The 14,845-nt window shown below is 44.7% G+C and overlaps 1 protein-coding gene across 1 annotated transcript in view; it reads right to left on the reverse strand.

The window, feature by feature from the left end:
* Positions 1 to 14,845, reverse strand: part of LOC115459429 (collagen alpha-1(II) chain-like) — a gene marked incomplete at both ends in the record, with an annotated part of 66,152 nt that overhangs the window by 24,845 nt on the left and 26,462 nt on the right. The window contains one exon of the mRNA XM_030189252.1: positions 2,278 to 2,331. Coding sequence (XP_030045112.1) covers positions 2,278 to 2,331 — 54 coding nt within the window. The remainder of the gene's footprint in view (positions 1 to 2,277; positions 2,332 to 14,845) is intronic.

The raw sequence follows: 14,845 nt of genomic DNA on the forward strand, positions 1-14,845 counted from the left end.
TGAACTGGGGTAACCTCATGCAATAAAGAGTAGATAAAGAAACTAGTTTTGGTGAGGCAAATTCTATAGGTATTTATACTGTGCAGTCTAGATCAATAATCAACAGAAAAGCATATGAATACATTGTTTTTGTTTATTGCCTAAGGAAGAGTACCTGTACCAGCACCTGAGTGGTACTTTTTAAGGTAAAAGCACATAGGTGTAGGTATTCAAAACAATGTAACCAGGCAGGGAGGCTCCTGCCCAGTTCAAATGCACTGTCGGCTCCCTTGCTGATGCACTGACTGGCTCCCCAGTGGCAATTATCCAGGCAGTAAAATTGTCTGTATCCTTTCAGGAGCAGCAAACAAAGCTAAATATAATTGCTTCTTCCATTTGTGAAACTTTTTCACACATAAAATTTAATAAATTTATACCTCAGATATATTGCCTATAAATCTTATTCTTAGATGAGTCCACCCTTGATATCACTAGTTTGAACTAGAGGCAATGGAGGGAGAAAACGACTTCCCCCACTACCCTTGTTCTCAGCACGTTATCGAAGAGCTACTAAGTTACCCAGTTCCAGGAGGGAGATTTTTTTGGCCAGTCCAGTTGCTGAGCTCACATCCCAAATCTTTGTGCTATTTGTAGTCCTTGATCCTACCAATTGAAATCAGTGCTTCAGGTCCTACAATGTATTAGATAGGGCTGTCAGAAATTCAGGACTGGCTCAGAATTTCCCTCCTGGAACTGGATAACTTGGTAGCTCTCCAGCTCTAACCTTTAAGCCACTCCATTGGAAGCATGTGCTTGTTTAGTCTCCACGTTCACTCAAAATAACCTTAAAGAATAAAAATTTGGGGGGAGCCCACAAATATATGTTTGACTAGGGCACACTAAAGTGCTAAACCAGCCCTGACCATGTGCATAATTTTACTTGTATAGAGGGTAGGAAGGAAATAATCACAAAGCCAATTTCTGCAGGTAAAACAGCGTTTCATCCATAAAGGGGCTTTGATTAATCTCTTAATGCACTGCCCTGAGATTTCTAAATAACAGAGATGGAGTCATTTTGTAACAGATAATTGCACTAATGCCATTAAAACATATTGCTTTCGACTGAGTATTTCTGAGAAAGAGGAAAGGATTGTACAGCAGTGTAGCGGGTGTGAATGGGTAGACTGCTTAGGCAGTACGGTCTTTATCTGCCATCATTTTCTCTTTCTATGTAACTTACACAAAGTGGAAGCTACAAGACTAAGAGAGGAAATTATTAATCTTTCTTAGGGCAATAACCCATGTTATTAGTCCCTTAACGTGACTTAAAGGATTCTAATTTAGGTTGTCTTGCCCTAATGCAGAGATATTTAGGTCACTGTGGGTTACACAGTAATGAGATGCAAATATATGCAAAGCAATTAATTACTACGTAAAAACCATAATGTGACTTGCGGAGAATGCCGTCCACACACCACAATTTGCACTGTGGCCATAAAATGGTAATATAATAACCCCTGTCCTAAAGGGGCCACAATATTGTCCACTAACCCCTGGTCACAATCCCCCCAGACCACAAATCACACACTGGTTCACAAACCCCTCACCTTCCCATCACATCCTCCCCCCCCCCCCAAAGCCCCCCCCCCCCCCCCATCATCAGGGACATGGCAAGAAATCCCTAGTCACTCCTGCCCTGTTGGCGCTGTCTCCCAAAATGGTGCACCTAGTGGTAGTCTTGTGCTACTACCACTAGTAGTCATGTTACTTTATATGTAAACATGACCCTTGCCCTAGGACCTACTGGACCACTAGGTACAGGGCCGATAGCCCCTAATGATGGGGGACAGATTGTGACCGGGGGGCTGGGGAATGTGATTAGGGGTGACAGAACAGCACAGCAGCCCCTTTAGGCTCAGGCCACAGTTTTGAAGCTAAATTTTTCCCGGGCCACTGGAATAATGCTGCTTGCAAGGTGGTTCATACGCAGAGTTATTTATCTACCTCGGGAGTCAGTAACTGTGGTACTGAGACACTGCAGGTTGGTGACTTCCATGGTAAATTCAAGTGCAGTAAAAGCTCGCCTTGTACCGAACCTTGATAACTTCTCCCCTAACCACCATTACTGGGCAGATTAGACAAGCCACTTTGGTCTTTTATTTTCCATTGTTTATTCTGTTACTAAATAATTATGCATACATATGCATTGATAAGAATAGATTAAACTGTGTGGTATTTGCTTCAGTGAAGCTAGGTGCTAATACAGATTAATGTGTAAATCAAATGAATTCAACCTACCTGGAAACCAGAAGGTCCAGGGGCTCCTTGCTCACCTCTCTCACCAGCCAGTCCCTATGGAAAAAGCAGTGACAGTGAGTGTTATGCCAGTGTGTATAGGATATACACTGGCGAGCAACATGCTCATCAGAAGCAAAGTATGTACTAGTTGCTATATCTCCTGCATGGGCAGTTTTTGTCCAATCACTGTGACACATTCAGGGGGCTTTTATTAAACCACAGCAGCATTTTTAGCTCATGGTAGAAATTAGCTGGTGGTAAATGCAGAGACACCCATTTTATTCCTATGGGCGTCTTGGAGTTTACTGCCAGCTGATTTCTACCATGAGCTAAAACACTACCACAGCTTAGTAAAAGACCCTCTCGGTGACCTGTGAGCTCTCTAATTTAAATATTCAGTCTATTCTACTACTCCCATGTTTCTCAGAATTAATACAAATACACTTTTTAAAGTAAAATTTCTTATGGCTCCAATGTAAATATGTCCACCAATACATTTCTCAAACACTTCCAATTTGTTTCCATACCTCTCCCTTTTGACAGTATGGAACATGGGCTCCTACTGGCTAAAAAGCAAGACTGAAAAGTGACAGGTCCAGGAGCACTGCTGTTGTGCTGAAGTAGAAACGGAGAAAGACATATAAACATATCTATCTATACCACGCAAAAATAATTGTATTTGTCCCCTTGGTAGCCAGCATGCATGCTCAGTGTTGTTAATAGACCTGCGGTAAATGTCAGTGTAACACACATGCTGGAATGCATGACAAGAGAAACTGTGGGAGGGTGCCTTAGGCATGAACTCCAAGATGACATCTGAAGCTGGGCATAGGAGACGAGCTAGCTGGCATGGGCCACAGTAGGCCAGGAAGGTTGTGGGTGACTACTAAGAATCAGGACACTGAAGACTGAGACACACATGGAAGAGATTTAAGGGAGAAGACAAGAGACAGGCGTGTGACATGGAATGAGGGGACAGAAATTACTCCCACTGAAGCACAGCAGGCCATGTCACTAGTACAAAATTAAATAAACCAGGACCAAAAATAACCAAAGCCAGAAAAGTGACATAGAAATATGAGGAAACAACAACTTCAAAAGACATGAAAGAAGATATTCTGAGCAAACTAGGTAACAATTCACTGCTGTCTCAGCTGTCCCCACTACAGGGACATATAACAATCATGAGAAATGACCACACAATACCTTACCCCATAGAGCAGCGTTTCCCAACCGTGTCCCAGAGACACATCTAACCAGTCAGGTTTTCAGGATATCCATAATGAATGTGAGATTGATTTGCATACATTACAGACCCAATGTATACCGAGATTGATTACTTGAATAAGTCAGTCTTTGCAGCGGGGGAACCTCAATAAACTCAAATTAATAATCCTTACAATTCAAATGTCTCAACATACATTTAAATTGCTGCATCAGTTAAAAACAATTAAATATTTTTTCAGACCATCAGTAGTGAATAATCTAACAGGGACAGCATTCATTTTCTGCTCCCTGATTACCTAGCTCATCATAGATCTGTCATATTTTTGAAGTTCTTCTTTTGAATTTAAAAAGATATTTATTCATAAACACTCTTCAGTTTTCTTTAAGAATTGGAAATACAGCAAGGACCAGTTACCGACTTTGTCCATGTTTTGTCGGCCTACTTCAGGGGAGTTGGTCCGTTAGGAAAAATAATCTGTATTTTGTATTAAAAAGGTTTTACGTTATGTTATGTTACACAGATCTTATATTCCACAAATACCAATTATTGGTTCACTGTGGAAAACAGTAATCCAGGAAATTACAATAAAACTCAAAACCCGACTTAACTAAATATACTCATTAAGTTATAAATAATAACTAAAAAATTTACAAATAATACAACAAATTTTTAATGTAAAATATTTAGAAAATAAGGAAGTTTTCAAAACCTTATGAAAAGTCAGGTTGGCAAGTACACAAATCTTTGGCTGCAGATAGTTCCATATTGATAAAGTTTGATAGTGCAGAGAAGAATCAAATATTTTTCTCAATTTGACCTGATTCGCCAAAGGATAACTAGCAGCATCTGATTACAAGCCTTTGCCATTATGATATTATGTAAAAAAAAGTAACCAGATTGCACAAATATAGCAGTGCTGTACCATACATAACCTTAAAAATAATAGTGCCCAGCTTAAATTGTGCCCTAGCCATAATAGGCAGCCAATGTAATTCCTTCAGTGGTAAGTCAGCTGATCCAAACCTGCCAACGGACTATATTAGTCTTGCCACAGTATTTTGAATAAGCTGTACTTGCTTCATCAGGGTCTTAGAACAATCAATGTATATGATGTTACAATAGTCAAGTCTAGACAAAATAAGGGCCCTGTTTATTAAGCCGTGCTGCAGGTGTGCAATTTTTATTGTGTGCTAACGCTGGACACACCCATAGGAATATAATGGCTTAGCGCAACTTAGTTAACAGGGCCTAAGTGACTGAACCAGTAATCTAAACTTAGCAGGCTCAAAATGGCAACGTACTGACCTCAAGTTTTGCAACATATAAAAGGACTATTAATGATTTTACATGAGTGTTCAAAGTTAAAAATCCATCTATTTCCACACCCAAATTTTGGAACAAAATTCAAAAGCAAAAATGTTATTACCAATGGTAAACTGTTGAGGGAACATAGAAAGGTCCAAAAGACAAAGTCACAAAAATGTAGTTTTTTTGCAGTTTAACGTCAAACAATAAGATATAATCCAATTCTCAATCAATTTTACTCAAATTTTCTGATCCTAGAGTTCCTTTCTTTTGCCTACTCAAAGCACAGTAAAGAACACTAAAGCAAACAGATGGCTGAGGGGGGATATGATTGAGGTCTACACAATCCTCAGTGGAATAGAACAGGTAGAAGTGAATCAATTTTTCACTCTTTCAAAAAGTACAAAGACCAGGGGACATTCAATGAAATTACATGAAAATACTTTTAAAACAAATAGGAGGAAATATTTTTTCACTCAAAGAATAGCTCTGGATCTTACTGCCGGAGGATGTGGTAAAGTGAAGTTTCTTACCTGAAGCAGGTATTCTCCGAGGAGAGCAGGCTGCATATTCTCACATGTGGATGTCGTCACGTTGTCCCCGGAGGATTTTCTAGCAAAATCGGCAAAAGTCTCTTCCAGAGCGTTCCGTCGCGCGAGAGGATCACACCGTGCATGTGCGCGCACAATTTCCCACTCGCCGCGCGGACACGCTCCTCAGTTGAATCCAAAAGATGAAAGAAAAGCAACTCCAAAGGGGAGGTGGGAGGGTTTGTGAGAATATGCAGCCTGCTGTCCTCGGAGAATACTTGCTTCAAGTAAGAAACTTCGCTTTCTCCAAGGACAAGCAGGTTGATATTCTCACATGTGGGGTATCCCTAGCCCCCAGGCTCACTCAACACAACAAACAGTGGTCAATTGGGCCTCACAACGGCGAGGACATAAAAATTGACCTGAAACAAGAAACATCTAACTGAGAGTGCAGCCTGGAAGAGAATAAAAGTGGGCCTAGGAGGGTTGAAGTTGGATTCTAACAGATTCTGCAGCACCGACTGCCCAAACCGACTGTCGCGTTGGCTATCCTGCTGAAGGCAATAGTGAGATGTGAATGTGTGGACTGATGACCACATCGCAGCCTTGCAGATCTCTTCAATAGTGGCTGACCTCAGATGAGCCACTGATGCAGCCATGGCTCTAACATTATGAACCGTGACATGGCCCTCTAAAGTCAGCCCAGCTTGGGCGCAAGTGAAGGAAATGCAATCTGCTAGCCAATTAGATATGGTGCGTTTCCTGACAGCAACTACCCTCTTGTTGGGATTAAAAGAAATAAACAACTGGGCGGACTGTCTGTGGGGGCTTGTCCGCTCCACGTAAAAGGCCAATGCTCTTTTGCAGTCCAGAGTGTGCAGCTTGCTTTTGCCACGACTTGTATGAGGATGGGGAAAAAATGTTGGCAAGACAATTGACTGGTTCAGATGGAACTCCGACACCACCTTTGGCAGGAACTTAGGGTGCTTGTGGAGGACTACTCTGTTATGATGAAATTTAAGGTAAGGAGCATGAACTACTAGAACCTGAAGCTCACTGACCCTACGAGCTGAAGTAACAGCCACCAAGAAAATGACCTTCCAAGTCAAGTACTTCAGATGGCAGGAATTCAGTGGCTCGAAAGGGGGTTTCATCAGCTGGGTGAGAATGACATTGAGATCCCATGACACCGGAGGAGGTTTGACAGGGGGCTTTGACAAAAGCAAACCTCTCATGAAGCGAACAACTAAAGGCTGTCCAGAGATAGGCTGACCTTCTACACGTTGATGGTAAGCACTAATTGCACTAAGATGAACCCTTACGGAGTTGGTCTTGAGACCAGACTCTGATAAATGCAGAAGGCACTCAAGCAAGGTCTGTGTAGGACAAGAAAAAAGATCTAGGGCCCTGCTGTCACACCAGACGGCAAACCTCTTCCATTTAAAAGAGTAACATCTTTTAGTGGAATCTTTCCTGGAAGCAAGCAAGACTCAGGAGACACCCTCAGAAAGACCCAAGGAGGCAAATTCTAAGCTCTCAACATCCAGGCCGTGACAGCCAGAGACTGGAGGTTGGGATGCAGAAGCGCCCCCTCGTTCTGAGTAATGAGGGTTGGAAATCACTCCAATCTCCACGGTTCTTCGGAGGACAACTCCAGAAGAAGAGGGAACCAGATCTGACACGGCCAGAAAAGCGCAATCAGAATCATGGTTCCGCGGTCTTGCTTGAGTTTCAGCAAAGTCTTCCCCACCAGAGGTATGGGAGGATACGCGTACAGAAGGCCTATTCCCCAATGAAGGAGAAAGGCATCCGACGCTAGCCTGCCGTGGGCCTGTAGTCTGGAACAGAACTGAGGGACCTTGTGATTGAATTGAGTGGCAAAAAGATCCACCGAGGGGGTGCTCCACGCTCGGAAGCTCTTTCTGGCGACAGCCATGCTCAGTGACCACTCATGAGGTTGCATTATCCTGCTCAACCTGTCGGCCAGACTGTTGTTTACGCCGGCCAGATAAACGGCTTGAAGAAACATGCCGTGTTGGCGAGCCCAAAGCCACATCTGCACAGCTTCCTGACACAGAGGGCGAGATCCGGTGCCCCCTTGCTTGTTTGTGTAGTACATCGCAACCTGATTGTCTGTTTGAATCAGATTCATTTGGTTAGATAGCCGATCTCTGAAAGCCTTTAGAGCGTTCCAGATCGCTCGCAACTCCAGGAGGTTGATCTGAAGTCGCTTTTCCTGAAGGGACCAAGCTCCTTGAGTGTGAAGCCCATCTACATGCGCTCCCCAGCGTAAGAGGGATGCATCCGTCATCAGCACTTTTTGTGGCTGAGGAATTTGGAATGGGCGCCCCAAAACCAGATTGGATCGAATTGTCCACCACTGAAGTGAATTCCGAAAATCAATGGACAGCTGGATCACATCCTCTAGATTCCCTGTAGCTTGAAACCACAGGGAACTAGGATCCACTGAGCGGATCTCATGTGAAGACGTGCCATGGGAGTTACATGAACTGTGGAAGCCATGTGGCCTAGAAGTCTCAACATCTGCCGAGCTGTGATCTGTTGAGACGCTTGAACCTTGGAGACTAGAGACAGAAGTTTGTCCGCTCTTGGTTCAGGAAGATAGGCACAAGCTGTCTTCGTGCACAACAGGGCCCCAATGAATTCCAATTTTTGAACTGGGTTGAGATGGGACTTTGGGTAATTGATGACAAACCCTAGTAGCTCCAACACTTGAATAGTCATCCGCATGGACTGTAAAGCTCCATCGTGGGAGGTGCTCTTCACCAGCCAATCGTCCAGATAAGGGAACACATGCACTCCCAGTCTGCGCAGAGACGCTGCAACAACTGCCAGGCACTTGGTAAAGACTCTGGGCACAGACGCCAAGCCAAAAGGCAGCACACAGTACTGAAAATGCTGCATTCCCAGCCGAAACCGCAGATACTTCCTGTGAGCTGGAAGTATCGAAATGTGGGTATAAGCATCCTTTAAGTCCAGAGAGCATAGCCAATCGTTTTCCTGAATCATGGGAAGAAGGGTGCCCAGGGAAAGCATCCTGAACTTTTCTCGAATCAGATATTTGTTCAGGCCCCTTAGGTCTAGGATGGGACGCATCCCCCCTGTCTTCTTTTCCACAAGGATGTACCTGGAATAGAACCCCAGCCCTTCTTGCCCTGGTGGAACGGGCTCGACCGCATTGGCACTGAGAAGTGTGGAGAGTTCCTCTGCAAGTACCTGCTTGTTCTGGGAGCTGAAGGACTGAGCTCCCGGTGGGTAATTTGGAGGTTTGGTTTCCAAACTGAGGGTGTATCCTAACCGGACTATTTGAAGAACCCACCAGTCGGAGGTTATCAGAGGCCACCCTTTGGTGAAAAAATTTTAACCTCCCCCCGACCGGTAGATCGTCCAGTACGGACACGTTTATGGTGGCTATACTCAACTGGAGCCAGTCAAAAACCTGTCCCTGGTGTTTGCTGGGGAGCTGCAGGGGCCTGCTTGGGCGCACGCTGTTGACGAGAACAAGCGTGCTGTGGCAGAGCTTGAACCGGCTGTCGAGAAGTAGGAGTGTACTTACGGCCCCTAGAGACGTAAGGCGCACTTCTCTTCCCTTTGAAAAACTTCCTGGATGAGGAAGCGGATGCAGAAGGTGCCCGGCGGGAGAGAGAGTCCATAGCGTTATCACGCTGATAGAGGTGATCAATCAACTCTTCGACCTTCTCACCGAAAAGATGATCCCCCCGGCAAGGGATATCCACAATTTTCTGCTGAGTTCGTTCCTCCAGGTTAGAGGCACGCAGCCATGAGAGTCTGCGCATCACTATACCCATAGCAGAAAACCTGGATGTCACATCGCAAGTATCGTAAATGCCCCTGGACAGGAACTTGCGACACGCCTTCTGCTGCCTGACCACTTGGCGAAAAGGCTCGACCTGCTTCGGTGGGACTGCATCAACCAAGCTCTCAAGCTGCCGCACTGAGTTCCGCAAATGAATGCTTGTGAAGAGCTGGTACGACTGAATTTTGGAAGCGAGCATGCCAGCCTGATATGCCTTCCTCCCAAAAGAATCTAATGTTCTATGCTCTCGCCCCGGGGACACCGAGGCAAAGTTCCTAGAACTCTTAGCTCTTCTGAGAGCAAAATCCACCACCGCAGAGTCATGAGGCAACTGAGGCTGGACGAAACTGGGTTCCCCGTGGATCCGATACTGGGATTCAACCTTTTTGGGAATAGTTGGACAAGAAAGAGGCTTCTCCCAGTTCCTCATCAGCACTTCCCTGAGTGTATCATGAAAAGGAGCTGTGGTAGAAGACTTAGGTGGAGATGGATAATCCAGGGCCTCGAGCATCTTGGCCCTGGGCTCATCCACAGTTTCCACAGGGAAGGGAATAGCCTCAAATATTTCCTGCACAAAAGATGAAAAAGACAAACTCTCCGGAGGGGAGAGCTATCTCTGAGGTGAGGGGGTCGAATCAGACAGAAGACCTAGAGAATCCTCGGCAGAGAAAACTCCATGACCCCCATCTTCATCAGTTGAGCCATCATCGGATGGGGCTAACAACTCAGAAAGAGCAGCCCGGATCCGAGCCCGTCTCGACATAGAGGTGCGGTGACCTCGATGACGGTGTCGAGAAGTCGACTCCCCAGGAGACTCCGGTGAAGCTTCCTCCACTGAAGGCAATGGAGAGTCGACCCGGGAGGCAACCGACCCCGATACCGGAAGCGGCACTGGGGACGGAGACCTCACCACCGGCAAAAGGCACGGTGCCGCAGGAGCATCCGGCACCGTCGGTACCGGTACCTCCGGCGCCGGGCGCAAATGATGCAGCACCACTTCCATGAAATCTGGAAAAATAGCCTTGACACAGGGAAGGCTGCGGTGCCGGTGTGGGCGTCAGAGGCAGAATCTGCAGAGGCTGGGGAGCCGGTACCGGGCTGCCAGACGACCTGCACGTCGATACCTCCATAACAGAGGGAGAGCGATCCTCTCGGGATCGACGCTTCTTGGGTACCAAATGCCTCGATGACCCGGAGCTCGCAGTACCGTGTCGAGAAGGAGAACGATGACAGTGCTTCTTGGCCTTCACCTGACGCCCGTCATCGAGACTCCTCGGTACCGGTGAGGAAGACGTGGAATCCACCCGCTTCCTCGCGGCCAGGTCCAATAGAGGTCGGTCCCGGGGGGCCTGCAAAGCAGGAGGCGCCGAGCGTGCATCGGTCTCTTGGCAGCCTATACCCGGTCTCCCGATGCCAACGCTGCCCTTGACGGTACTGATGTCGACGCCGATGTCGAGGTACCATACCAAAAAGCTTTTCTCTTTGGGCCTCTCTAGAAAGCTGAGTGCGCGTTTTCATTTTTAGGCACAACTTACAGCTTTCCTGCAGATGGTCGGGCCCAAGGCACTGAAGGCACCAGGAATGCAGATCAGTGCCAGAGATGGTCCGGTTGTAGCGGGCGCAAGGCTTGAAGCTGCTGGGCGTCTTCGATGACATCACGGGAAAAATGGCCTCCACAAAATCAAAGGACGCGATGGTGTCAGAAAAGGACACAAAAAGGGGAAAAACCCGACCGAGCAACCTAAGAACAGTCGCAACGATAAAGAAAGGAAACTTTAACGAAGAAAATAAAGAAAATAAGGGAATTTTTTTTTCTTTTTTTTTTTTGAAATACAAGTGAAATTCACTCGTCGAAGAAACTTTCACTCCGGGACCCAAAGAAACGCGAAGCGCGCAAAGCAAAACTCCGTGTCTCCTCAGACACGGAAAGAAAACAACTAAGGAGCGTGTCCACATGGCGAGCAGGAAATCGTGTGCGCATATGCGCTATGTGATCCTCTCGTGCGACGGAACGCTCTGGAAGAGACTTTTGCCGATTTTGCTAGGAAATTCTCCGGGGCCGACATGACGTCACCCACATGTGAGAATATCTGCCTGCTTGTCCTCGGAAAACAGCAGTTACTATATCTAGGTTTAAAAAAAGGTTTGTACAAGTTCTTGGAGGAAAAGTCCATAGTCTGTTATTGAGATGGACATGAGGGAAACCACTGCTTGCCCTGGGACTGGTAGCATGGAATGTTGCTACTATTTGAGTTTCTGCCAAGTACTAGTGACCTGGCTTGGCCACTGTTGGAAGCAGGATACTGGTCTGACCTAGTATGGCTATTCTTATGCTCTTAAAATGATGACCACTTCCTATATACAAACTTTGGGCATAATCACATGATTCCTGAAGATCACTCAGATGCCCAGCTTCAAATGAGAAATCTTCATTCAATCTCTAAATTTGACGCATATGGGGTAACTGAATTAAGCTCATATATCCAACATTGCTGAAAGTTTGTATAAAGGAAGTGGTCGCCAATTTGTTTTAGTGTGCTTTGAGTAGGCAGAGCAAAGGAACACTAGGGTAAGAAAGTTACTTTGTTACTTTGCTGCATACAAAAGTTTTTAAGTTTGTACAACCTTTTTCTTTTTTTTTTTTCCGTTTGTACAACCTTTTTAATAAAAAATGCTGATGTTTTTCCCCAGGGGACCAACTCTCCTGAAAATAGGCTGACAAAACATGGACCATCTGGCAGTGGCGTAGCCAAGGGTGGGCTGGGGTGGGCCCAGGCCCACCCACTTTAGGTTCAGGCCCAGCAAGTAGCAGCACACCTATAATGTGGCTGGCAGGGACCCCAAGCCCCACCAGCCAAAAACTCCCAACAACTGTTTGCTGCCGGTGAAAATCTGCTATTTAAAAGGTATATGGGGGAGAGGGGATGTTTGAAAGACCATATGGCTTGCAGGCGAGAGAGGGAGAAACCAAATCACTTGTAGGACAAGGCGAAGTTCTGCCCACTCACCTTGGGTCCAGGCCCACCCAAACTTGAGTGTCTGGCTACGCCCCTGCCATCTGGTCCCCGCTATCTGCTTTAAAAAGATAAGTGTTCTGTATTTTCAATTCTTAAAGAAAAATGAAGACTGCTTAAGAATAAATATCTTTATAAATGCAAAAGAAAAACTTTAAAAATATAATAGACCTATGATGAACTAGGTGATCTGGGAGCAGAAAATGAGTGCTACCCCTGTGAGATGATTCACTAATGATGATCCAAAAAAAATATGTACTTGTATTTAACTGATGCGCAATCTAAATGTATGTTGAGACATTTGAAATGTTGGGATTATTAATTTGAGTTGACTGAGGTTGATTTGCATACATTACAGACCCCGGATATACAATTCATCTCATGTATATACATTGTAGCAATCCTGAAAAGCTGATTGGCTAGGTGTGCCTCCAGGAGAGGGCTGGAAAACACTGCCATACAGTGCCGAATCAAACCTGTTAGAAGCCATACTTCTGGATCTTTCTGTCTTATTATTCCAATCTGTGGGCTTTCCACATTTAAGAAAGCAACAAATATTGAAAGAGACATATTCAGCCATAAAATCAATCATGTTTTATTATGAAACCTGTCTGAAGAGGCAAGGCCTCAAAAGCTCTCTAACAGATTTCTTGTTGGTATTCAGAGGATATCACAGCCTCCTAGAAGACTCAGTGAAATCTGAACATTTGTCATTGTACACATCCAGCAAGAAACAGAAATGTTTGGTGGCTGTGATCAGGTTAATCCGCCTGAGGAGGAGAACTCGAATGTCCCACGGAAGAACACAAGGTGAGAGGAAAAGTGGGATGTTTGATCACGGAAACCAAAGACTGGAGAGATGGATTCTTCAAGAAACAAACGTTTATCAGATAAAAAGACTCGACACAAACACTGTGTTTCGGCCGCTAGGCCTGCATCAGGAGTCTCAGTGAACGGAGAGCATCTGATGCACAGATGTGAAGACCCAGCAGACCCAGCGGAAGAGCAGGTGTGACATCGGAGACGAGGCGAAAGGTACTCTGAGGGAGGACGCTGAAACATCCTGGAACTCGACGGATGACATACACGACTCGGCGACCGCGGTTTGAGGAGGCGGGGAGGAGCGGAAAGACAGGAGCAACACAGCAGCAAAGCAACGAACCGGAGCGCCGTACCTGGAGGACTGCAACGGGGGAGAGGAGCGGAGCAACGAGACAAGGGAACACCCCATCTGCAGCGTGAGCAGCAAGAAAGCTTCACGAGCAGAACCATCTGAATTCTCTGCCTCCTACTTCTTTCCGTGGAATCACTTGTGAGAGATACCTAATTTAATTAATTTAATGCTTGATCCTGAACTTAAGCTTGTAGCATGCTGAAAGACTCTTTAAATGCTATAAATGCACTAAATGCTTACTATAAACGCAGCAACTGCTTTATATGCTTTATAGCAAGCTTGAAATCTAATCAATGTAATGCTTGATCCTGAACTTAAGCTTGTAGCATGCTGAAAGACTTTCTTTAAATGCTATAAATGCACTAAATGCTTAATATAAACGCAGCAACTGCAACTGCTTTATATGCTTTATAACAAGCTTTTAAAACTTCCTTTAAATGTCTAAATGCCTTATATGCGTTTTTCCCGAACCATGCTTGTAGTAGGCTGAAAGACTTGCTTTCTTAAATGCTCTAAATACCCTAAAAGCTTCAGCTAAACGCTTTAATTAATTGCTTTATATGCTCTAATGATCGAACGCCCTATATGCTATAACTGCATTATATATGCTTTGGAAAACGCTAAAATCCTTCCTTTAAATGCAAAATATCTCATAGTATCTCTGCTCTATCTACAGTACAATAATAGTCCAATACTAGAACTATAAATTATCTTAGTCAAAGCTCTACGTAATTATGCATGACAATATCTTAACCCATGGTATCACTGTTACATCTTCTGACCTAATCTTCTAAAGCTTCTTGAAAGGATGTACTTTTCAGTATCTAAAATAATTAACCAGGATAACACCTTAGAGCAACAGGATAACTATTTGATAACCAAATCCTTTAATGCTCTAAATACACAAACTAACACACAAACACTGACATGAATTACAGCAAACTACTCCTACCTATCTACTGTCTCACCCTAATCCAACACGCACTCATAAGCCCAACCATAGACAACAACAGCCCCACAAACCATACAACACTCACGCAACCCATACACAACATGCCTATCCAAAAAATCAACAAAGGCCACGAAAAACCTATTACTCACGAACACCAACAACAGAAAAGAAAAAAAGAATTTAATAAACTCACATATCAAAAAGACAGACAACTGATAGAAATCACCACTACCACGAACCCAAATGAACACCACCAACTAATACAAATAGGTTACAATAACGCCAGATCGGCAGTAAATAAAACCACAATAATTACCGACTGAAAACCTCGATTTCCTACTTATTAGCGAAACTTGGATCCATGACTCCAAAGATCCAATAATCTTAGAGCTAGGTCCTCCAGGCTACAAAATTACCCACTGGACAAGAGAAAGAAAAAGAGGAAGAGGAATAGCAATAATCTACAAATCGCAATTCACAGTCACAACAACAGCAGAATCTATGCTTCCACAACTTGAAATAGCCTC

Source organism: Microcaecilia unicolor, unplaced genomic scaffold (genome assembly GCF_901765095.1).
Source record: "Microcaecilia unicolor unplaced genomic scaffold, aMicUni1.1, whole genome shotgun sequence".
Lineage (NCBI taxonomy): Eukaryota > Metazoa > Chordata > Amphibia > Gymnophiona > Siphonopidae > Microcaecilia > Microcaecilia unicolor.